General features: G+C 60.5%; 2 protein-coding genes across 5 annotated transcripts in view; one reads left to right on the forward strand and one right to left on the reverse strand.

Annotated features, from left to right (window-relative positions):
• LRSAM1 (leucine rich repeat and sterile alpha motif containing 1) overlaps window positions 1–12,209 on the forward strand; it is a 43,959-nt gene extending 31,750 nt beyond the window's left edge. For 2 of the 3 annotated variants that reach the window (XM_013993868.2, XM_005660441.3), the window contains exons 18-26: window positions 534–621; window positions 1,556–1,630; window positions 3,189–3,269; window positions 4,824–4,919; window positions 6,750–6,848; window positions 7,678–7,809; window positions 8,714–8,795; window positions 10,120–10,253; window positions 11,517–12,209. In XM_013993868.2, the coding sequence (XP_013849322.2) occupies window positions 534–621; window positions 1,556–1,630; window positions 3,189–3,269; window positions 4,824–4,919; window positions 6,750–6,848; window positions 7,678–7,809; window positions 8,714–8,795; window positions 10,120–10,253; window positions 11,517–11,642 (913 nt within the window). In that variant the 3' untranslated portion in view covers window positions 11,643–12,209. The remainder of the gene's footprint in view (window positions 1–533; window positions 622–1,555; window positions 1,631–3,188; window positions 3,270–4,823; window positions 4,920–6,749; window positions 6,849–7,677; window positions 7,810–8,713; window positions 8,796–10,119; window positions 10,254–11,516) is intronic. The other variant, XM_013993869.2, reaches the window with a different exon arrangement.
• Window positions 13,673–24,420, reverse strand: part of FAM129B (family with sequence similarity 129 member B) — a 55,726-nt gene continuing 44,978 nt past the window's right edge. The window contains exons 6-14 of one of the 2 annotated variants that reach the window (XM_021069245.1): window positions 20,963–21,078; window positions 20,259–20,363; window positions 20,012–20,174; window positions 18,353–18,540; window positions 17,316–17,471; window positions 16,547–16,663; window positions 16,322–16,429; window positions 16,103–16,214; window positions 13,673–15,694 (exon numbers count right to left, since the gene is read on the reverse strand). In XM_021069245.1, coding sequence (XP_020924904.1) covers window positions 15,105–15,694; window positions 16,103–16,214; window positions 16,322–16,429; window positions 16,547–16,663; window positions 17,316–17,471; window positions 18,353–18,540; window positions 20,012–20,174; window positions 20,259–20,363; window positions 20,963–21,078 — 1,655 coding nt within the window. In that variant the 3' untranslated portion in view covers window positions 13,673–15,104. The remainder of the gene's footprint in view (window positions 15,695–16,102; window positions 16,215–16,321; window positions 16,430–16,546; window positions 16,664–17,315; window positions 17,472–18,352; window positions 18,541–20,011; window positions 20,175–20,258; window positions 20,364–20,962; window positions 21,079–24,420) is intronic. The other variant, XM_021069254.1, reaches the window with a different exon arrangement.

Here is a 24,420-nt window from a genome sequence, read left to right on the forward strand (position 1 = left end):
GTCCAGTAAATAACGGCGGTTATTGTGAAACAGACAAACTTGAAACCAAGATTGTACCCAAGTGTGGACATTACAAGGTCGTTTGAGTTTGGATTTTTGTGCCAACATGACTGGACTTGTTCTAGGGGGTGAGAAATGCTGGGGCCGAGGGTGTGGACGTTACTGCCCGGGAAAGGTCTGCTCTCTCTCGGCCTGAGCGGCTCACCTAGGAGGGCATGAGCTCCCTGCTGTTGAGGTGGGTGGGCAGAGGCTAGGCAGCCACTTTAGGGGGCCCTCGTAGAGAGGATTGCACTCGACAGGTGGATGACAGGCCTGGGAGCTCCGGGGACAGAGACTCTGTCACCCTCCTTCCAGGAATGTGGGATTCAGACAAAACTCCCTGTCCATGCCCAGCCGGGACAAGGCCCCCAAAGGCATTCCATAAGTATTGTTAAATGAATAAATGGTATATTGTCACCCCTCCAAGGTGCCTGGCACGCAGTGGTGCTTGGGAAATGTTCAGAGAGTGAATGAATTTGCTGTCTTTCTGGCAGCATGGCTGAAATGGGTGAACGGTTCCAGCAGATTCTTTCACGGCAACAGATGGATAAGAAGAAGGTCATCAGCCAGATCCTGCAGGAGGTGAGTCCTTGCCCAGGGTGTGAGGGTGGGGGTGGTGGTGCAGGAGGGGCTCAGGGGACCTGGAGCAGAGCAGCCGAGCTCCATGTGCAGGTGCCGGCCTGGGTGGTGTGCAAGAACCAAGATGCTGAGTGAGTTTAGAAACGTACGAACCGTCGGGCTGAGGGGGCAGGCAGAGGCCTCCCTGGGTGCATTTTCCACTCACTGAAGTCTCATGGGGTGCCCACTCCTGTGCTGGGGGCTCCACCATGAGACAGGCCGGCGGTGACCCCGCCACGGAGTGCGCCCATGGGCCCGCTCCCTTCCGGCCCCGCTGCACCTCTGTCTGCCTCCTTCCCGCGTCGCTGCGCGCACAGGTGAGTGAGTGAGCCCAGGAAGGCCCCCGTGACTTCCTCCCTCCTTGGTCCATATTGTTTGGTCCCGGCTTGGCTTTCCCTCCAAGCGCGGTCAAAGCCTCGTTCCTCCACCTCTCTCCCTTCTTCCTCTGTGCTGTCCTCCTGTCTCGCCCTGGCCCGTTGTTCCCTCTGCCCTTTTTCCTCAACTTCAGCCTATTTCTCCAGAGGGCCTTGACGTAGCATTTATGTGATGGAGGAAACACTCTCCTTCTTAGGGCGTCAGGCACCGAGGTTAAAGGTTAGGCTCTGAGCTGGACAGACTCACCTGCCAACCGGTCACTCCTGCCAACCTCACTCCCGTCGTCTGTGAAACGGGGCCGTGAAAGCAGCCCTGTCACCACTTGTTCCAGGTGCAACGTGGGACCAGCCCCGAGCATGGTGTCTGGTGTCCAATAGGCTCTTAATAAATGTTTTTTTAAAAAAGTTAAACCAATGAGCTGAACAGTCGTTCCTCTACGGGACTAAAGTCCTACGTGAAGGTGACTTGACGCAGGTTTTGTTTTCCCTGCTGGGCCCCCTGAGCGGCGTGACCTCTGTTGCAGAGTGCCATGCAGAAGGCCGCGTTCGAGGCGCTCCAGGTGAAGAAGGACCTGATGCATCGGCAGATCTGGAAGCAGGTGAGTTCAGGCCGCGCCCCACCCCCTGGGGGCCTTCAGAGGCACAGGAGGTGGCTCTGCAGTTCAGACTTGAATCCTGGCTCCTTCTCTGGCATCTCCTTTCCCTCACAGAGCCTCTCGGAACCTTCTCAGGGCGTTAGGAGGTGCCTAGGGCAGCACCATGGAAGCAAGTGGCTGCGTGGCTGGTGTGCTCGCTGGCTGAGCGGGAGGGCAGCTCTAACTCTCAGCCTTGACTGCTTGGCAGCCCCCGCGCTGACCAGCCCCCGGCTGTACTCCTGGCTGGGAGTACAAAGCCCAGCGTCCCCACTGGCTGAGATCGAGGAGGTGCGACAGATGGCCTCCCCACCTGAGTGGGCAGGCAGCGCCTGGTGTCAGCTGAGGGGTGGCCTGGGCCTGGAGGAGGGCAAGGTGTTCTCGTCCGGGTTCCGCTGCTGACCTGCGGGCGGCCTTGGGCTGTCCACTCCGGTGGGGCTGTGTCCGGCTCGCTGGGCTCCCTGAGGGGGTGGCAGCGGTGGCAGGCTGGAGAGGAAGTGAGCTTCCAGGCTGCAGGATGCACTTCTCATCATATTCAGCACACTTTGAAGTTCTCATTCTGCATGGTTTTTGTTTTGTTTGTTTTTTTCCCAAACCAACTTATCTTTTTATTTCCCCTTTAATTTCAATCCCACATTGCTGGACATGAATCTCATTCCTCTGACCAGGGGTTGGTGGGGGTCATGGAAACATAGGGACAAGGGTCATAGGGTCATAGGCACAGGGTAGAGAAGTCACTGGCTATGGGGTCTGATCTCCAGGGCAAAAAGCCCCAGTCACACCCTGAGGGTGTGTGATGACCCCTGGATGTCCTCACTGTGGGTGGTTTTGATCCAACAGGCCAGCTGTTTCCCTTGAGACCGCAAGCAGGGACATCCCAGGAAAAGGGCACACTCACTTACCTGCTGTGTGTCCTTGGGCAAGTTACTTGACCTCTCTGAGCCTCAGTTTCCTTGTCTGAAAAATAGAGACAGTGATACCTCCTAATAGCCGGAGGGGAGAGGATGAAGTGTCAAGTGCGCAGCCCGAACCTAGCACCTGGAGGGCTCAGTGCGTATCAGCTGCTCTGAGTATGATTATTGTTCAGTCCCTTCTGTTACCCGCTGCTCTCTTCCCTGACAGCTGTTCAGAGGAAGCCAGAGAACTGGATCGTGAGAGGCTCAGGGAGAATTCTGTATCCGTTCTTCACTCAGGTCCTCGCCTGAGCCCCTTTTCCAGTCCATGTCGCTTGATTGGCCCCCACTCTGGGCCTGGCCCTGTGCTCGGCTCCTGGTCAGCCGTCCTGGCAGGACAAGCATGTCCACACCCCAGAGCACTCAGGGCCACGAACCGATGAATCCTTTGTAAACCCCCACCGATGAGAGTGTCCCAAAGCACACAGGTTCCGGTCCATCCAAAGCCCCACCCCACCCCCACCCCTACCCAGAAAGGATTCTTAGACACACCTGGCCCTCCGAGAGCAGCAGCACAGGATTGAACCATGATAAATGTGAATTTAAAAACCCCTGTCTCATCTTCTGTTTAGATTAAATTAATAGAAACTGAGTTATTGCAGCTGACACAGCTGGAGTTAAAGAGGAAATCACTGGACACAGAGGCACTACAGGTATGTAGGGCTCCCTGGCCTGCCTTGTCCCCCCACCCGACCCCCAACTGATGAAATCTCCCGCCAGTGCTCCCATCGCCTCTCGGCTGCTCTCGGCAGACAGGCAGTGATGTTGAAAGAGGCCCTGGCCCCAGCGGGCTCAAGGGGGCCCAGTCTGGGGGCCGAGCCCAGCGCAGGCCAAGGTTAGGAGGCGGGTCAGCCTGTTGCTAGGCAGGAGGGTCAGAGGAAGGAGGGTTTCATTGCCAAGGCTCACCCCGGCTGCATCTCCATCTCTGCGTTTTCTTTGTTTTGGAGCTGGGTCACACTGAGTTTCCAGTCTGTCTAAGCCATGCTTCTGGGGTGCTGGTTCTCATGGGCTGGCATCCTCTGGGGAAGGAGCTTTCTTGGTGTCTGAAGGATGTCTAGAGGAGAGGGCCCAGCTGTGACTGTGTCACCCCTGCAGGCAGCTGCTCTGTGAGTCCCCAGCCTGGGTGTCCTGCTCACAGACATGCGGAGCAGCAGGGACCAGCAGACAGTTCTGGACTGCAGATCTGGGTCTGGGTTGTCCCAGCACAGTCAGCACAGCCCGATGACCTGGGCGGGTAGGGGACAGAGGGGCAGCCCTTTCCTTTCTCTGTACCTCGTCTCCCCAGTTGGACGCAGAGCGTCTGGGTCAGTGGTGTGCGAGGCCATGTGCCCTGTACCAGGCTTTTGAGCAGAGCCTTCTGTCTGTCACCGTCCCTGTGTCTGTCCTAGTGGAGAAGTCTTCATTTGTCTCACGGGCTTCTTGATGCCGGAAAAGAACGCCGGGATCTGGAATCCTGGTCCCAGGTCTGCCCCTGTGTGACCTTAGGCAGGTCACTCTGGGCCTCCATGTCTCCCCTGCATGACATGGGAATAGGCTTCCGGGCTCAGCCTGTGTCGTGGGGCCATCAGAGAGGAGCGAGCAGCAAGTGCAGAGTCCTCAGCCGTGGGGTGGGGGGGTAGCTCTCAGAAGATGCCACCACGTGCTTGATGGAAGCTCATGTCTCCTGCCTGTTAGAGCCGGGGTGGGGGCTCCCATTTTCGGAGCCTCCACGGGGTTTCCAAGAGGAAGAGAAGAGCGGAACATGGACACAAAGAAGGGCTCTCCCATCTGCCCATTCCTCCATGTGGGTAGCGCCTTCCTGACGGGGGCGGGGCCGCTCCCCCACCCTCCCGCCGTTTGCTTCTGCCCACGAGCTCCGCAGTCAGTGAGACCGAAGTCAGGCACCTGCACCTCGTCATCTCCTTTGTTTGATATTTCTCATCACTGCACTGTCATCATCGCTAGATCCTGTGCCTGGCCTTCCCCCTCCCGGGAAGGGAGGTGCAGGCTGGGGAGGAGGTAGGGAGGGGGTCCCCGGGCAGAGGGGTCCTCCCCACTCTATCCCCCAGCTCTCAGCCTGAGATCTGAGGTCGAGCCTCAGATGGAGTAAGGCCCACTGTGGGCCCCCAGCTTCGAGCCGAGTGAGGGGGATTCTGCCAGCTCGGGTAGGGACTTCTGGGGCCCGGGTGCCATGGGCCCCCAGCACTGGGTGTGGTCTTGTGTTGCAGGAAATGATCTCGGAGCAGCGCTGGGCCCTGAGCTCCTTGCTCCAGCAGCTGCTCAAAGAGAAGACGCAGCGAGAGGAGGAGCTTCGGGAGATCCTGGTGTGTTTGGCTTCCGCGTCCGGCATTGTGCATGGGTTTGCGCTCCCTAAACGCTCTTGTAGTTCTTAAGCAACACTTTCGTTTTTCTAGTAATAGTTATTCATCAGAGAAAAAGTGGAAAGTACAAAGGAAAGTAATCTCACTTCTGAGAGCTGTCTGTTGCTAATGTTTTGACATCCGTTTTCCAGACATCGAGATGCATGTATGCGCCTATAACACAGAACTTTCTCACCAGCTCATTGGCATCTGCTCTTTCCTGTCCTGTGCGACCTCTGCATTCTTTCTGTGGCTGCATTGAGATGGGCCCTCACTGGGCCTATTACAGAGCATACTTCCCATTTTTCAATTTTAATAAGCAAGGCTCTCTATCTCCGCACCTCAGTATTTGAGATCAGCCCATGGGTATTTACCCAGGACAGGTGCCCAGGAGAGGACTTGCCATGTCCAGGGCAGACCACTTAATAAGCCTCTGTCAGGCATTGCCCAGCTGTCCCCTGGACCCAAATGGGTTTGACTTTGGCGCCTTATCAGGGTGCAGGTTGGGGTCACCTCCTCCGAAGCCTGAGTGACCTCAGTAGTCAGGACCCAGTCTCTCCCACGGCACTGTTACTGCCCCACATGTCCTCTGAGCCTCACCATGGGCCAGGCCCTGTGCCAGGGAAGGAGAACAGTGAGCCAGTTTCTTCCCGAGCCCCACATGAGCCCAGATGGCGTGTTGGTGCCACTCGGAAGCTGCCTGTTCCTCACGCTACCTCACTGCCCTCGCCCAGAAATTGCATTAACATGTGACCTGCGCCCTGAGCGCTGTGCCGGGGCCGCCGTGCCAGGCCCTGGGCTCCTGCCTGCAGAATTGCTCGGGTCTCACCTCAGCAGGATTTGACCATCGGGGTCATAGGCTCCCAGAGAGAGGCGTGTCTGCAGCCCAGGGAGGGACCAGCAAAGGGGAGCTGGCTGAGCACAGTCCAGGAGGAACCGCTGGGGACCAGGAGATGCCCGCATTGCCCACATCACCTCTGGCCCCAGCGAGCGGCCAGTCCTGGCTGGGCGGCCGGGGGTTCAGAGCACAGGCTCCCAGCCAGACAGAGCTGGGTCTGAGTCCTGACCCTGACACAGGGCAGCTCTTGGACCCTGAGCCGGCTGCTCATCACCCGGTGCTCATCACTCAGTTTCTTCCCTGTGAAGCAGAAGCTACTTCACAGAATTGTAAGAATTAAGTAAAACGGCATCTCCCAGTACACAGCTTGTCTGACCCAAGCACACTGACGTTGCTGCTGCTGCTGCTGCTGTGAGTGTGGTTTGTCACTGCTCTGTCCACAGCACCAACAACCGAGCCTGGCCCAGAACGATGCTCGGGGGTGTCTGAAGTGACGGAATCGGGAGTCGGTTTGAATAGCATGTTTATGGTTCTCCCGCTATGTCAGGTCAGCAAAGCTCCCTCTGGACGCCGAAGGTGTCCTTAGAATCCTATTCTTCTCCCTGCCCAGCACCCAGAGGACACGCCCGAGCCTTCTGGGGGAAGGACACGGCTACCTGGTGCTTTGCTCTTCCCACAAGGTGTCCCCCAAGAGTGACGACGCCCAGGGCGAGCTGCCAGGTGCCAGCAGCCCGGGTTCCCGTCCCCCTGAGGTGTGCGTGTCTGGGCTCGTTCTCAGCAGTGAAGTGGGGGGACGATGCTTCCGGCCTTTCCCGGGTCAATGGTCTAGACAGTGATGGGCCGGAAAGTTCCCTGTAAGACGCCAGGTCCGTCCATGTGCTCAGAGGAGCAGCACTGTCGCTTTTGTGGTTATCCACCGACTTGCAACTGAACAATGTCTGCTTCCTTCTTGGCAGATGGAGTTAGAAGCCAAAAGCGAGAGCAAGCAGGAAAATTACTGGCTGATTCAGTATCAGCGGCTTTTGAACCAGAAACCCCTGTCCTTGAAGCTGCAGGTGAGGGCTGGTGACGCTGCCCCTGTGGGAGCCTCAGGCCACAGCCACGTCTTGCTTCCTGCTTCCTCATCTGACCAGTGGAATTCCCTTCCTCCTGGGCTGACGAGGGTAGCAGGTCCTGTGCTAGGCATTTGGGGACAGAAATGGGGGAGGGGGCGGCATTGCGGAGAGGAGACGACAGCCCCGGGCTGTGGGCAGGATGGATGCCGTTCCCCCTCCCCACCCCACGCCTCGCCCACACTTTATTATTACAAAAAAGGAGTCTTTCTAAACCTGCTGTTTTGGCAACTTCCTTTTTTCCCTTAACAGCAGTGACGGGCCCTGCTCGTAGAGCTCCTGGTTTTCAGACAGCTGCACAGTATTTAGGATCTGGACGAGCCCCCATTCATTCACAACAGTCCCCTTGATGGATTTTTTTTTTTTTTTTTTTTTTTTCTTTCTTGGCCGTCTGTGACATATGGAGTTCCCAGGCTAGGGATCCTATCCAAGCTGGAGCTGCCGCAATGTCCCAAGTTCTCAACCCACTGCACCAGGCCCGGGATCGAACCCGAGTCCCTGCTGCAGCAGAGACACCGTCGATCTTACTGTGCCACAGCAGAGGCTCCTCGATGGAGTCTTAAGCTGCTTACACTGTCAAGTTTACGGAGTGGCAGTGAACTGATTTCCTCGTGTATCTGTCTCTATGCACTTACAGATCCATTTTTGTATGTAGACTGCATTTTTACAGATCGTGTTATGTGCATGCCCACCCGTTGTTTGCTGTTGTGATGGCTTTTTGTCTTTTCCCGCCTGCGGTGCACTCGGCTTCTCCCATGGGTCTGTCTTGCAGGAGGAGGGCCTGGAGCGCCAGCTGGTGGCCCTGCTGGTGGAACTGTCAGCGGAGCACTACCTGCCTATCTTCGCCCACCACCGCATCTCGCTGGACATGCTGAGCCGGATGGGCCCCCGGGACCTGGCCAAGGTGGGCAGCAGCCCCTTGGGGGAGGTGAGGGAGGCAGGCAGGGCCCTGGCCCCACCTGGCCAAGGGGAGACTTGTTCTTCATGCAGTCTGCTCTCATCACCTGGGGGCAGGCACCTGCTTCCAGATGGCCAGAACGCCTGCCCCTCAGAGAGCCTGGGTCGTGGGTCCTGCCACCGCTCCCTCCCTCTCTTTACATCGTAGAGCTGGACAGGTTGGGGGTCTTCTGGTCCAGCCCCCTCCCCACTCCATAGATGTACAGGCACTGCTCTTAGCACATTTCACCTACCAACTCACCGCATCTTCCCAACAGCCTGGACGGGCAGGTACCATCACTGTCATCATTCTTCAGATGAGAAAACCGAGACACAGCAAGGTGGCAGTTTGCCTGAGGTCACACAGCAGAGCCCAGACTCCAGCCGGGGTGGCCAGTCTGGTGCTGGGGTCCATGCTGTTGACCAATCTGCCTGGCTCGTGGCAGCGAGGGCTCGGAAGGGCTACACGGGCCGTGTTGCCCAAGCTCAGGAGCTCTTTCTGCAGAGGCCGAGGGACTGTGATTCTGGTGTGTCCACGGCTCAGCAGCTTGGCCTCTGTGTGAACCACCTGTGAGCACTGTGACAGAGGGTCCTGCCCTCCTGGCCATCACAGGTGATGTGCAGTCATGCAGGGGGAGCTATTGGCGCAGCCCCTGCACAGGCAACGCACTTGCTAAGCTGCAGCTGCTACTAGTGTTGCTGTCCCCGGGCCTCCGCGTCTCACTCTCCTGCACTGATTGTTGGGCCCCCAGGCCTCCATGTTTCCAGCCCATGGGGCCAGAGCCTGGGGGGGAGACAGTCCGGCAGCTCTGCTGCACAGTGGGCTCCTGCCCTGCCCAGGCCGTGAGCCACCCTTGCTTGGTCTGCCGCAGGTGGGCGTCTCTGAGGCCGGCCTGCAGCACCAGATCCTGCGCAGAGCCCAGGAGCTGCTGGACGCGGCCAGAACCCAGCCAGGTACCGACACTGGGGTGTGTGGGACTGTGCTTGGGGGTGTCACTGTTTACATTTCAGGAGGAGTCACAAGGGCTGCCTCTAGCCCTGCCAGTCCGTAAGCTTCACCCCTAAAGGAACGATTTATGAATGGGAAAAACAGGCCACAAAAATGGAAAAAAATGAGCTTTTCCTTGCAGCAGTGTGGGGGACCCTCTTGGCTTCCCTAAACCCACCCTGCAGCTGTCAGGAGCCACACCCCCAGGATCCCTGGAGTAAAGGGAGAACCAGCAGGACCCAGTGCCCACCCCATGCCTGGCACTGTGCATGGGACAGGCCTGTGCTTTTTTTTTTTTTTTTTGAAGGACCACACCAGCAGCTGATGGAGGTTCCTGGGCTAGGGGTTGAATCAGAGCTGCAGCTGCAGAGCCACAGCAGATCCAAGCCACATCTGTGACCTACACCACAGCTCACGGCAATGCTGGATCCTTAACCCACTGAGCGGGGTGAGGGATTAGAACCCACACCTCCATGGATACTAGTTGGGTTCATTACCGCTGAGCCACTACGGGAATTCCAGGCCCGTGGTTTTTATATAGAAAGATGTTTGTGATGATTGCGAAGTTTTTTCCAATCATAAAAAATGCTACTTGTAATTCAGAGCCTAGAATAAATGAAAAACGTGAACTGTGAGGGAGGGGCTCAGGGAGGGAGAGAGGCGGGAATGTCGCTGGTGCACAGGGGCTTGAATGAGAGGCTGACGCCGATGTCCTGCTTCGGGGCGGTTGGGTTGCTGGCTTCAGGGCAGAACAGTGGACATGCTGAGGGCTCTGGCAGGGGCACCTTGAGAGCTGCTCATTCCTCTCCCTGCTCCTCTGGGTCACCTGAGCCTGGGCCACTGGGTGGGGAGTCTGGGAGCGAGCGCCGTCCACCCCAGAGCCCCAGCCAGGGCTCCTGCACAGCGGCTCCGCCACCAGATGGCCCTGAGGCCTTGGGCGTGTGGCTTCCCCTCTGTGAGCCTGCAATTTCTGAAAGACTCTGAAAGTGATGAGCCCTCCTTGAAAGTGGCCGTGAAGGATTCAGGGCGTGTTAGGGGTAAGAAGCTGCAGTTAACCAGCGCCACAGCCACCCCTGCCAGCGTCCCCACACTCCCCCTGCACAGGTGGGGGCGTGAGGCTCTGCAGAGAAATAGGAGGGTGCGTGGGAGGGGGGAGCAGGCCCTTCCCTCCCCAGATCAGGTGGCGCCCCCCTCTCCCAGCTCACTGTCCTCGTGGGGCAGGGCCAGGGGCGCCCCTAGGGATCTGCATCAGTGGCGGCAGACCCTGGCTCAGCCTCTCTGTCCCCACAGAGCTGCTCACACCTCCCAAGGACGAGGTCCTCCCCACGGCCCCTGAGGAGCCTCCCGAGTCAGTGGAACCGTCAGCTCCCCCCGAAGAGCTGGAGGCACAGATCTCGGAGTGTGTTGTGTGCCTGGAGCTGGAGGTAAGTCTGGGGCAACAGGCCCACCCTGAGCCTCTCGGGCAGGTGCTTGCCTTCTAAAGTCTCTTCCAGGGATAGAAGTATTTTGTATTCATTAGAAATCTTGGAAAATACAGGAAAGCAAACACAGGAAATTAGAATGAGCTATGATCCTATGACCCAAACATGAGCAATGCTAAACTAACATTTTCTGAGCCTTTGTTCTTTTTTTTTTTTAAAGAGGGGTTCTTTTTTTCTCCTCCTTAATAAATATATTAAGGGAAACTTCCCAAGTCATTAAATCAATAGCACAGTTTTCTCTGGAGAGACTTTTTCTAAAGCCTTGTTTTAGAGACTGTAACAGGAGTTCCCACCGTGGCTCAGTGGAGACGAATCCTACTGGGAACCATGAGGTTGTGGGTTCGACCCCTAGCCTTGCTCAGCTGGTTAAGGATCCAGCATTGCCGTGAGCTGTGGTGTAGGTCGCAGAGGTGGCTCAGATCCCACATTGCTGTGGCTGTGGCGTAGACCTCCAGCTGCAGCTCCGATTCGACCCCAAGCTTGGGAACTTCTGTATGCCGCAGGTGTGGCCCTAAAAAGCAAAAAAAAAAAAAGTAAAATTAAATTAATGCCTATTGTAAAATTGAAAATGTGGCAGTTTTAGTACTTGCTACATTAATTTTATTAATTGCTGCATTAGTTTTTATTTATGTAGCAGTTAATAAAAACCATCCCTTCCCTCTACCAGGGATCCCACATAGAGAAGGCGGCCACAGCAGCAGTCTCATTGCCCCGGGGCGCCTTGATGTGGGGGGACCTGTGGCTCTAAATTTAACCCCATCCCTGCTCAGGGCCTCCAGGTGGCTCCCTGTTTCTCGTTACTGCCGATGGTGCTGCACCCAACAGCCTCCGACAGGGTTTGTAGCGCATCCTTGATTATGTCTTAGGACCACTTCCCACAAAGAGGAGGTGCGGAAGCTAAGCCTGGACCCACTACCGTGGCTTTTCATCCGTAATGTGTTGGGGTCATTCTGAGACTGAGGGGCCTGGCAACGTGCATAAAAACGCCCAAAGTGGGAACAACCTGTGCATCCAGCAGCGGGGCTGTCACAGAGTGGGGCATGGAGAGCATCCAGGACGGGTGGTGGCGCATGTTTCCGTGGCAGCTGGATGGCTACGACGACCTCGCTGTCACCCCTTTAAGGGGAAGGACAAGGGGGTCGGGCGCCAGCTGTTGCCCCTTCCCCGGGGAACCGGGGTCCAGATGCTCCCGCTCTCTCCCCCCAGGCGCAGGTGATCTTCCTCAACTGCGGCCACGTCTGCTGCTGCCGGCAGTGCAGCCAGCGCCTGCGCACTTGCCCGCTGTGCCGCCAGGACATCGTCCAGGGCCTCTGCATCTACTCCAGCCGCTGAGCACCGGCCGCCGCCCCCGCAGGCCCAGGGCTTCAGCCCCCCGAGTCCTGGGCCCTTGTCCCCGCAGCCTGGGAGGGCACCCCAACCCTTGCTCTCCAAGCACGCCCGGGCCAGGCGGGGACAGCGGCGTTCCTGACCAGGGACGTAGCCGGTCTGAACACCGTGGAGGAGGACAGGACCCCTCGCCACACGAGGACAGGGTCTGGGTGGGGTGAGGCGGCTGTGCATCCATCTGAGCACAGGACCGAGGGTCCTGGCCACTGTGGCTCTGCCACTTCCCGGCCCCTCCAGCAGCCTCAGCGTCCTCATCAGGGGAACACTGGTTGGGGGGGGGGGTGCCTGGGGGGCGGGCAGGGGAGCACCATGGCCCGTCCTCAGGTTGACTGGCCAGACTGTGTTCAGTGGGGACCCTGGACCCCAGGCAGCATGGGCGCCCCCTTGCCTCCCTCTCTCCTGCTCCCGCTGCTCTCCAGATCTGCGCCTCCTCCCCTGACGCAGCTCACAGGCAGGTGCTGGGCTTTGCAAGCCCGAAGCAGGAAAGTTAATAAACCCACCTCCATCCTGCTCCTTCCGCGTCATCACTGGGTCCTGGTGGAGCCCGGGAAGGGGGGTTGCGGCTCAGTGAGAAGGAAGTGCAGGCAGAATTAGCCGAACCTCCCTCGTTGCAGGTAGGGCCTCAGAAAAGAGAAGGGCCAGGACAGTCCTCAAAGCATGTGGTGCTGCATGGCTGCCCCCTGTGCTCAGTCATCGTCAGCCCGGGACAGGGGCCCTGCAGCAGGGATGTGTGACACTGGCTTTGCAGCCCAGGAGCATGTGGCCTCCCAAAACCAGTGCCGCTCTGCGGTTGTTGACGGCACGTCCCAGGGGCTGAGCTCCTTGTACTTGCAGAGGAGCTGTACCTTTTTTTGTGCCTTTTCCAGCAGGTAGGTTTGGGCCAAGGGCAGCTTTTTCTTTGAGCTAAAAGGCAGGCCTGCTCTGGTGCCTGGGCTCTGCCTCAGCTCACGTGGAGCCTGGCCGGCCTTCCAGACTCATCTGTTCAATTAGGGACTTGATGAGGCCCTGACATAGGCTGGCAGCCACCAGGGGGCACTGAGTGCCCATCCCAGACTCTGTCTAAGAGCCAATGGGATGCGGGAGTCAGGTCCTGGGGTGGCAGGAAGAGCCTCAGATTGCCTGCCTCCGCGGGACTGCCAGGCCTGGACGTGGAAACAGCTTTGGATAAGAGCCCCTTGTGGCATGAGTCCTGCTTTCCAGGGCCCCTGGGGACTTCTGAGATGGCCCTCTCCACCCACCTTCCTGGGCCCTGCTTAGCTAAGAAGGGGAGACAGGGGCCTGAAGTGGGCAGGGCCGCTCTGTAGAGCACCGTGTCTGGTGGGGCGCCTTGAGTCCTCTCCAAGCGCCCCCTTTTATGGCCGAGGAGCCTGAGTTCAGTAACATACCAAGGACAACAGCGACGGCAGCTGAGCCCCTGCCCTTTCTCACCTCGGCCCTTGGTGATGAGCCTTCAGCCACCATCCCCAAGGGGACGGGCAGCCCTCCCACCCAGCAGGGGCGTGTTACACCCATGGGTGGGGTTGCCCCTGTACCCTGTAACCTCAGCCCAGGCTCCCCACCGTCCTGAGCCTCTTTTCACACCTGGGTGAAAGGTGATGGGGCACCCGCCACCTGGAGCCTCAGTGAGGCTCTGTCCTGCACATGATGGGCCCGGCCCATGGTAAGTGCTTGGAGATGCCAGGGGTCTTAACACTGGCACCACTGTTTGCACCCACCGTGAGCCCACCTGCTGTGGGCACTACAGGGCCACATGGTCATAAAGTAGTTGACGTCCCTCCTGGCCTCACCCTGCACGAACCTGGCTGAGGCCAGTCACCTCTGCACTCCTTGTCCCTTCTCTCCAAGCCTCAGTTTCCTCCTCAGTAAAATGGGAGAAAGGAACTCTGACCACACACCTCGAGGCTCTCGGTCGAGTGACGAGCCCCAGAAGCCAGGCTCCTGCGCAGGTACCCCCTGCCCGCACCACACATGGGCCATCAGCTTTAAATAAAGCATTTATTGATTAGTAGAAGCTTAAACAGTTTGCATCATATTTTCAATACAATATCTGGGAGGGATGACTGGAAAACCCCAAAAGAAGGCACTAGAAGAGAGCATTTTAAGACGGAATGTGTTGGTAGAAGAGATTAGTGAGGCATTGAGATTAGGGCTGGGGGGCACCAGGAGGGGTCCCTGAGCACCAGCCAGCGCCGCGTGTCCTGTCCAAGACCCTGGCCCAGGAAGCAGAGGAGGTGGAGGAGGCGGGGCTGGGGCTGGGGGTGGGGGTGAGGATGGCACGCTGAAGAAGTCGGCCCCCACCCTGCCTGCCCTCCCCTCCAGCAGCAGGGGAGGGGGTCTGGGAATGGCCTTGGCTTGACCCTCACCCTCAGGACCAAGAAGCTGAGGAAGGGGACAGCCAGGCCCCACGTGACTCACAAGGACATCTGGAGAGTCCCGGAGTTGTCAGGGGACTTGGAGACTCGGTGACAGCAGGGCCCACATCCCAGCCTGACCCAGATGCTCACGGTGCCCAACCCTCTGCCCCTCGCAGGCCCCACCGGCTCCCTCGGAGGACAGCACGTACCCTACAAGTGGCCTGCAGAAGACAGAATCCATCCCACCAAGCCCTGCCGCTGAGCAACGTGCCCGCTCGGCCCCAGCACGGGGGACGAGGGGCTCCCAGCAGTGCAGGGGGGTCGGCAAAGGCTCGGCTTCCAGCAACACTCCATCTGCCACCTCTCCCACATGCCCAGCAGCACCCCTGCAGAGGCCGCCCCCTCCTTCCCTCAGACACATCCTCTCCCCAGACCAGCACGTTCCAGGCCTTTCTGTTCCCTCCCCAGGGCCATGGCCCCATCCCCCTCCACTAGGCAGCCCTCCCCCTGCAGCCCCCCTCCTTGCACCTCCCCTCACCCGGGGTGGGACAGCAAGGCTGGTGTCCACTCCGAAACTGGCCTCTGGGGCCCAGCCGGGAGGAACGGGGCCGGGGAGGGGCCCCAAGGCTCCCTCTTTGTGGCTCCAGTGAGCCCCGGGGGGAGGGGAGGGGCCACGGCAGATCTGCTCTCACCAACCTCTTTCCAAGGACAGCAGGACCCACGAGGAAAACCGGCCCCAGAGGAAGGACAGGGAGGGGGACTCAGGGGGCTAGGGCCACGGACACTCACCAGCCCCCTCAGCTGTGCCCACCCCCCAGCACAGAGAGGAAAGCCGAGATCATCCCACAGAAGCGAAAACAGAGCAACCAAGTGCGACCAAACCCAATAAAGTGACTCCGGTGGGCCCGCCCCTCCCCAGCCCCAGAGGTGCCACACCAGCCCTGCCCCACCTCTGTCCGGAAGGCACAGACCCCAGCTCAGGGCCAAGGGCCTGCCAGTGCCTCGGGCGGGTGGCCCGTGTGCCGTGTCCAATAGAAGCTCGGGGTCGACTGGCCTAGAACTCAGTCTGCACCCCAGCGCTGTCCTCGGTGGTGGTGTGGATGGGGGGGCGGCCGCCGGGGCTGGACACCTGCTCCCCGGTCTCCTGGTCGCTGGGCTTGGGAGCCTCAAGGTCCACAGCCTTTCCAGGCGGGAGCTGCCGGAGGGGTGAGCTGGGCGGCGAGGTGGCCCCAGGGGCCACCACCGGCTGGGGGGTCTCCTGGGCGGGGGCCCCGTTGAGTAGGGGACTGGCCAGCGGGGGGCTCTCAGCCCGCAGATCCTGGGCCAGCAGGCCACGGAGCTCGGTGACACTGTCCGGCGATGCAGGTGATAGTGGCTCGGGGACAGCCTCGAAGGGCAGCCCTGCCTCCTCGTCCTGGACCACGGACACCACCTGCTTGGCACGCCGTCGCTTTTCTGAGAGGGCTGCATCTGGGACGCCGGGGCTGCCGGTGTGCCCGCCGCTGTCACCACTGCCACCGTACTCCTCGCCCCAGTCGATGGGCGCGCCCTCGGCCAGCAGGTGCAGGTTGGGGTCGCTGTTGTGCATGACCACGCTGTCCCGGTACAGGTTGTGCTTCCTCTGAACGGCGGCCTCCTTCACCGCTGGGGACAGAAGTAGGGCCGTGTCAGGACATTCACCGCGGGGCTGACAGCAGCCTATGCTGTGCCCACGTGTGACCCGCAGCTTCCCCAAGAGGCCTCCCACGGCGGGGAGGGGAGTGCTGTGACGGGGACGAGACCTATTTCAGGCCTCGAGGCTGGGAAGCAGGGTCATTCGTCTGACACCCCTGCGATGCCAAGGATCCATAGAGCAACGAAAGTGCAGGGATGCGATGCGACTGCACCGGTGATGGGCAAGCCTCAGTGTCTCTGAAGCTCAGCTGACCCCACCAGGAAGACCTGGGCAGCCACCTCCACCGCCCCCCAGGGTGAGGAGGTCCCACAGGCAGCAGCCCCCACCACACCCCAGCCCGGCAGCCAGCCAGGGGATGGGGGCGGGGGCACGCGTACCCTGCAGGATGTCTTTCATGACCGTCTGCAGCACCACCTCCTCGTACGTGTTCTCCACCAGGATGAACCTGGCAAAGTCCTCGAAGATCAGCTCCTGGAACCTGGACAGCTCCTGCCAAGCGGGGCGGGCGTGGGGGTAGAGAGAGGGGCGTCAGGGCCGCTGGTCGGGCCCAGGGCTGGGGCGGGCCGGGAGGGCCAGTGGGGACGGGGCGCGCTCACCGACTTGCAGGTGGGCGCCAGCTTCTTGAGCAGGAACGGGATGGTGATCTGCAGCAGGGCCTCCCGGAAGAAGCGCTTCCGCACGGAGCTGCTGTCGTAGTCATATTTCTGCCGGGAAAGCGGGAAGCGGGGGCTCCGGGTCAGGGGGCTCCAGGGGGCCCCTGGCCTGACCCGGGCCTCTGTGTCCGCCTCGGCGCAGGGGGCAGGGCCAGGCTGGCGGCTCACCTTCAGCACGCGCTCCAGGATGCGCTGGATGGACTTGCACAGCTCCTCCTTGGTGGGCCCCTTCCCCAGCTCCTGGTGCAGGAGGGTCTCGAAGGTGTACACGGCGTTGTCCATTTGCTGCGGGCGCACCTCGGGGTAAGTAAGGGCCCCCGGGGAGGAGAGGGCACCTGCATTCTCTGTCGCCCGTTTACGCATGCCTTTGCTGAGTGTCTAGGGCACTGGGGCCAGTCCCCACCTCAGGGAAACAGGAAACAGAGCCCTGGGCCCTGCGGGAAGGGGCTTAGGGAATAAGGAGGGCTTCCGGGAGGAAGGGGTCTCTGAGACCCAAAAAATGAGTCCGAATTAGCCCGGTGGACAGGACAGGTGTCCAAACAGATTGTAGGGCACAGCCAAGAGACCAGGGCAGGAGAGAGCACACGGGGGCCGGGCAGGGCTGGGGAGGAAGGCCGCAGGGACATGGGGACCTGGGAAAAGCAGGGTGAGGAGGGTCAGTGGGCTGAGCAGGGCGAGGAGGGTGAGGAGGGGGTGAGCGGGGTGAGCAGGGGTGAGGAGGAGTGAGCAGGGGTGAGGAGGGTGAGGAGGGGTGAGCGGGGTGAGGAGGGGTGGGGGGGAGGGAGGAGGGGGAGGGGCGAGGAGGTGGGAGCAGGAGGAGGGTGAGCAGGGGTGAGCGGGATGGGGGGAGCAGGGGTGAGGAGGGGGGAGGGGCGAGGAGGGGTGAGGGATGAGGAGGGATGAGGAGAGGGGAGCAGGGGGAGCACACCGGGCCCACCTCACGCATGTGGATCTGGGCTCGCTGCTTGAACACAGACGTGCTGGACACGTCAAAACGCTGCTGCAGCCCGTCGAGCCGCAGCGGCTCCATCTTCTCATAGCAGCTCTGCATCTTGAGAGGGTGGTACGCCAGCTGGGACAGCTTCTCCATGTACTGCAGGGAGCCAGGGGTTCATGAGCTGAGCTGGGGCCACTGGAGTGGCCAGGCAGCCCCCGGGCCCTCAGGGTTCAGGCCCTGGGGCTGGCACTGGCACCAGGGAAAGCCATCCTTCCCTGCCCATATGGGCAAGTGCTGGGGGGGAACCAGGGACAGGCAGGAGGGGTGGGGTCCAGCAGCACAGCGCCTGGAGAGAGGTCAGCCTGGATGCTGGGTGACCTCAGGCAAGTCGATCACCCCCTCTTAGCCTTAGTTTCCTCTGCCTCCAAATTAGGAGATGGTTTTCATGATGTCTAAGGTCCTTTCTTCTCCTTTGCTTTTTTTTTTTTTTCTTTTTAGGGCCGAGGCATATGGAGGTTCCCAGGCTAGGGGTCAAATCGGAGCTGTAGCTGCCAGCCTACACCACAGCCATAGCAACGCAGGATCCGAGCCTCGTCTGCCACCTACACCACAGCTCATGGCAACGCCGGATCCTTAACCCACCGAGTGAGGCCGGGGATCGAACCCACATCCTCATGGATACTGTCAGGTTTTTCACCACTGAGCCACAACAGGAACTCCCTACGGTTCTTTCTGATCCTCAAATTCTTGCCATTGTCTGAGGTTACAGGATGAATTCTGTCGGAACCTGACAACTGGGTGGGGCTCCAGGCAGCTGATGCCCCCAGTGTGGGGTCTGTGAAGGCTGTTCACCCCAAAAACCAGAGAAGTGAGGGGGGCTGGCTCCAGGGCCGGTGCACGAAACACGCTCTCGCCCGGCCCTTGGTCTCCCACAGGCCCTCTGTCCACAGGTTGTGCCCAGGAGGGGAGGGGCCCGTCCCATCACAGTGAGCGCCGGACGGGGCCTGACCTGCCCCAGCCCCCGGCGCCCGGCTCACCTCGCCCAGCTTGTCGATGCCACCCTCGTTGATGACATTCAGGTTCATGTCGGTGACCTCCTTGAAGAAGACATCCCGCACCTCGGTGAAGCCCTGGCTGGTGGGCACCATCAGGGCCTCCAGGATGGACGGGATGTAGGGCTGGACGTGGTTCCGGACACACACCTCCGCCTTGGGGAGGATGGAGGCTGCACCCGGGGAGCTGGTTAGCGGACGGATCCCCCCGCAGCCACTCCCACCACCCCAGACCCCCGAGGCCAGAGGCCCCCTGTGTATTATCCTTGAAAGAAAACCGCTGGTGACAACATGAGCCAACTGTGGCTTCTCGAGGTTACAGCTGACGATGCAGCATCAATAACTGGGCGCTGAGACCCTGACGGTCTTGAAACCGTGATGGCAGGAAACTCAGGAAACCTCCCATCTCAAGGTTGCCAGTCCTTCTGCTTAACTAGAGGAAGAGGAACACTCGCCTTAGGGGGTCTTGCTCCTTTGTTTGGGGAAAAAAAAAAAAAAAAAAGAGTTCCTGTCGTGGCGCAGTGGTTAATGAATCTGACTAGGAACCAAGGGGTTGTGGGTTCGATCCCTGGCCTTGCTCAGTGGGTTAAGGATCTAGCGTTGCCACGAGCTGTGGTGTAGGTTGCAGACGCGGCTTGGATCCCGCGTTGCTGAGGCTCTGGTGTAGGCCTGAGGCTACAGCTCCAATTAGACCCCTAGCCTGGGAACCTCTATCTGCCGTGAGTGCGGCCCTAGAAAAGGCAAAAAGACAAAAAAAAAAAAAAAAAAAAAAGAAAGAAAGAAAAGAAAAACACTTCAGGGGTCTCCATGAGCCCCTGGGTTCTGCAAACCCTGAGCCAGAGCCTGCTCTGCGATGCGTGGCCTGGCACGGCAGCACTGTGTGCAAGGCTGCTCCCCTGTGGGCAGGGACCATCTCCAGGCACGGGGGGTGGACGTCCCTCCCTCTCCCTGCCCGGCTGCCCGGGTAACGGTGTTTGCTCCCCACATAAATGTCCATACATGTGGCCAGCGTGTGATGGGCGACAACTCACCAAAAGGGGCCCAGCAGGCTCGGAACAGAAAGGAGCCTCCAGGGAGCGGAAGTCAGGCTTGGCTGAAGGGGAATCAAAGTCAAGCTGCTGTCGCTAAAATGACACGTGGTGAATCTGACCAAAGACCCGCAGGCCTGGACCTCCTCGACGCCGTTTAGATCATCGAGACCCGGGTTTACGGAAACAACAGCCACCAAATAACCCCTAGGGCTTGGAGGAACAATGGCTCAGATTCGATACTGGTTCTTACTTTTTTTTTCTCCTCTTTTGGCTGCCCGGCAGCATATGGCGTTCCCTGGGCCAGGGATCAGATCTGAGCCACAACTGTGACCTTCGCAGCAGCTGCGGCAACGCCAGGTCCTTTAACCCACTGCACCTGGCTTGGAATCGAACCCACCGCCTGTGCTGCTGCAGCTGGATTCTTAACCCACTGTGCCACAGCGGGAACAGCTCTATTTTGGTTTCTAAAACATAATCGAAGGATCAGGTCATTGCTGGGAAAGGTCTCCGTTCCCCTGAAATAGGCCAGAGGGACGCCCTGGCCCCGGTGGGCCCGTGGGCCCAGCATGTCCATGCGGGGATGACAAGCCTGGCAGGTGGCCTGCCCGCCTACCTCGGATCTTGCTGGCCAGGTGCTCCTTGGAGGTGATGATCTGGTCCATGTCGGTGCGGATGACCGCCTCCATGGCCGGCCGGGCCAGCTGCAGCTTGGACAGCACGGCCTCAAAGCGCGCCTTGGCCTGCTCGTACACCATGCGGTACACGGCGTCCGAGATCTGCGGGCAGGGCGCCGGTGTCAGCGCCAGGCTGAGGGGGCCGGGCCGCGGCAGGGTCCCCACCCGGCTCCCCCGCCCACCCACCTGGATCCACTGTCGCTGCCGTTCCTGCGGCTTCCCCTTCAGCCGGGGGGCAAGCTCTGCCTTCAGCTCAGGACCCAGCTCCTCCATGACCAGGTTGCTCAGGATCTACGACCGGGAGGCACAGGCCAGGCAGGGGTCAGAACACATCCAGCCGGTGTGCCCTGCTCCACGTTCCAGCAAACTCGGCCACGTGAGCCCCCGCTGCCCTGTGCCCCACGTCTCCACTGCCCTCTCTCCTGAGCATCATCTGCGTAGATCCCAGCCCATCTGCACGGGTGTCCTGTGGGATCCTGTAGGGGCCCTGCCTCAGGACCTTTGCACATGCTGCCTCCCAGTCTGGAATGCCACTCCCCGGCCTCCTTGCCTGCACATGGAAGTGTGTGTGTTTACTTGTCAAATACAGACGTTCTTCTGCTAGACAGAGAGCTCCCTGAGGGCTGGGGCTGCATCCCTCTTACAGTGAAACCCTAGCACCTAGGTCAGAGTAGGTGCTCAGTTAATGCCTGAACAAAATAACAAGTAGTCCCCCTGCGTGACCCACCTTAGCCTCCACCCGTCTGAATCTGGGCTTGATGCCTCAGTTTTGTCCAAACCTGTAGCGAGGGCACCAGAGCCTGGCCTGTGTGCTCGGTGCCACCCCCAACCCCCACCCAGGCCCTGGGCTGCCTTCCGCAGCCTCCCCCGCCCCCCAGCCCCAGCCTCACCTGCACCTCGTTCCCACACAGCATCTCCCAGGTGCCGTACAGCTCCTTCGACTGGCGGTACATGCGGATGGCGTCCGTGAACGCGGGGCCCTCCACCTTGGAGTCCTCGGGGATCCCTGCCCAGGAGGGGGATGGAGAGAGGAGGTTGGCAGGATGCCTTGGTGGCTGCCACCAAGACCAACGCGTTGACTGCTCCAAACTGCCCACACTGCTCTCGTAGCGACAGTGACAAGAGTAATTGCAATGACAGTAAGAGTGATAATAACCCACCACCAGCAGCACGTCCACCTCCTTCACATGCTCCTTATCTGCTTAAATCCTCCCAGCCACCCCAGACGTGGACACTGTCATTTACTTGGCTTTTCCAGATGAAGAAACAAGCTCCACGGTCAGGCCACTGCTGAGGGGCCCGGGCAGCAAGTGGCAGAGCCAGGACTAGAAGCCACCCCAGCCAGCATGGCGGAGAGGGTACCAGAGGCCCCCAGAGGCTCTCCTTCCATCAGGGGGCCCGACGGGAAACCTTCTCAGCTCTGCAGGCCAGACGATCGTCCTGGCTACTCAACCTGCTGTCACAGCCGGAGAACGGCCACACGGTGTGAGCGAATGAGCCAATCAAGCTGGCCCTGGCTCCATTTGGTTCACTGGCCACAGTTTGCCAGGCCTTGTTGCAGATCACTGAACCCACGGGGCCTCAGTTTTCCTTCCTGAACAGTGGGAACAAAGACCAGCCTGGCCCCTCACACCCACTGTGTGGCTCCAGGGACCACGGTATAAACTGCAAGGCCAGGGCCCAGGAGCCGCCGGCCCCGGCGGGCACCGCGGCGCACAGACTGAGTGACCCACGGCGCCGAACGGCCCCCGCAGCCCTTGGTCTGCCTTGCTCGCCGCTGTGCATCCAGGGCCTTAAACTACCATCTCTCTACTTTTGTCCTCACTGGTGGCGGTGGTGGCCCAGGTGAGTTTGCCCACCACCCCCGCCCCAGTGAGGGGGCCGGGCCGATGCACGAGGGCGTGGACCTCCAGACTGGCTGCAGGAAGTTGGGAAATCCTACTTCGGGAAGAACGTGGTTAAACACTCAGAGCTGGGCAGCGGGCGGCCGCCCTGGCTGCGTGCCTCCGACCGCTGTGTCCCTGGAGCCAAGGGCAGGGGAACAGCAGCCTGTGCCTCCGTTACCCCGGCTCCCACTGTGGTGACCAGAGCTGAGTCACCCCCACAGAGAAAAAGCCCCTCTCCGGCCTGGGGAGGACCCCCTCGCCCTTCCCCACCCGGCCGAGCGCAGGAACCACTGCCTGTCGGGCTGGAAGGGAGCTCAGCCCCGCGCCTGCTGGGCAGCTCCCTGGCTGGGGTGGGGGCGTCAAGGGTGTCTCGCCCTGTGTCTCAGGGACCTGCGATGAGGAGGGCGTGACGGGGCAGAGCAGGGTGTCCCAGCTGGGCAGGGGAGGAACCCCCTCGGGCTTAAGGAGGGGCAGTGTCTCCCCCAGACTGGGTTTCGCTGGGAAACCTCAGGCTGTGCGGTACCTGCAACCCCCGCATCAAGGCATTGACATGCTGCGGACAGCAGGCCAGGGGGGCCGGCCAGGGGCCGCCTCCCCGGTGGCAGAAGGCGAGGCAGGGGCTGGGCCGCAGGAAGGAGGCCACCGATGTGCCGCCCCTGTCTGCCTGGGCCTGGCTGTCAGGGAGCGAGCTGTGTGCTGCCACCTCCTGTGCTGATGTCCCCACCCCAGGACCTCAGAACGTGACCGGGTCTGGAGACAGAGACTTGAAGAGGCAAGTACGTTCAAAGAAGGGGCCCGGCCTGGTCCCCAATCCACTCTGACGGGTGTCCCCATGAGACGAAGAAATCCAGACACGGAGGGGCGCACGCGAGGGTCCTGGGTGAGGCAGGGAGAGGTGGCTGCCCGCCAGCCCGGGGAGGGGGGAGGCGGGAGGCCCCGGAGGAAAAGGAACCTGCACACACCTCAGTTGTGGGCTTCCAGCCTCCAGAGCTGCGCTAAAATAAACCTCTGTGGTTTAAGCCACCCGGTCCGTGGTCCTTTTAACGGCAGCCCGAGGAGACTAGGAGCCCAGCCCTGGCTGAGACCCCCACACACATCCTTTTCTCTGCTTCTCAAAAGGGCTCTGCGAGGGGCTGCTGTCCTCAGCCCCGCTGCTCCCGACGACGAGGCAAAGTCACTGGCACGCGGCCAGGGAATGGCAGCTCCAGGGCCCGAACCCGGGAGCAGCCGACTCAAGCGAGTCCGAGAGACTTCCTGCCTGTGGGGTCCTCGGGGTCGCGGTGAGAAAGGAACTGCATTCCTCAGTCCTGGGCAGCAGGCAGAGGGGGCGGCGGTCAGACAGGAAGGGGCCGTGACCTCTGCACCCCGGGCCCACCCGGAGGGCTCAGCTCGCCACCCCCAGCTGCTCCGGGAATGCAGGATGCGAGGGGAGCCCTGGACCAACTGGCGTCCACCCAGCTTGGCCTTCTTCCCCACCCCACCCCCCCCCCACTTCCTGGCAGCCCCCAGAGTGAGCAATTCCAGGCTCCAGATTCCAGGCCCAGCCTCCGAGGAAGCAGAGGACTTTCCCACAGTCCTCAGGGCGGAGGAAGAGGCTCCTCTCAAACCTTCCTGCCACAGGACGCCCCCTTTCCCCATCCCAGCAGCCCTCCCTGGCCTCCCCTCCTGCCCGCAGCGCCCACACCCACGGCCTCCAGCTGAGCGCCTGCTCTGTGCCAGGCACAGGGCCAGGAGCACTCCCGAATCAGCTCATTCATTCCTCTCAGTAATCCCGCAAAGTTTGTCATGCCTGACCCTCCATGGGGCACCCAAAGGTGGCTCTCTCCCACCTGGTCTGTCCCCATCCCACCCTCCTGGCCTGGGGTCACTCATTAGCCTTGGAAACCTGGAAAGGGTGGAGCTGGGCCAGAAAAGAGAAAAGAGGGAGGGGAGGAGGAGGGGAGAAGGAGGGGGGAAAAAGAGGAGGGAGGGGGAGGAGGGGAGGGGAGGAGGAGGGGGAAGGGAGGGTACCCCAGGACAGGCAGCTTGAGCCCAAATGGCCTCAGCCCAGCCCTGGCCCCTCAGCCCCTGGGGACCTGGGAACAGGAGGCTCTTTGTGGGCAGCAGGGGTTGGCCTGACTGAAGACCGGGCTCCTCCCGCCTGGCAGGTTCCATCGGGGCAGAGGCGACCCTAGAGAGTGGAGGGGGACAGGTGGGGTGAGCCACGTTACCGTGTGGCACGCCTCCAGGCGTGGGTGCCCACAGTGTCTGCCCACCACGGTGGGGAGCCTTGCCAGGCATGGAGACAGGGGCTGGGGCGGGGGGGGGGGGGGGGGGGGAGGTGGCTGCCTCTCTCTGCTGCCCCGAGGCCAAGTCACCAGGAAGGAAGTTCAGCCAGGACAGAACTGTTCCTCCCTCAAGGGCAGAAAGACCCCAGTGCCCCACCCTCCCACTGAGACAATCCTTTTTGATCAAACTCCTTA

The sequence above is a fragment of the Sus scrofa genome, chromosome 1 (assembly GCF_000003025.6).
Source record: "Sus scrofa isolate TJ Tabasco breed Duroc chromosome 1, Sscrofa11.1, whole genome shotgun sequence".
Classification (NCBI taxonomy): domain Eukaryota; kingdom Metazoa; phylum Chordata; class Mammalia; order Artiodactyla; family Suidae; genus Sus; species Sus scrofa.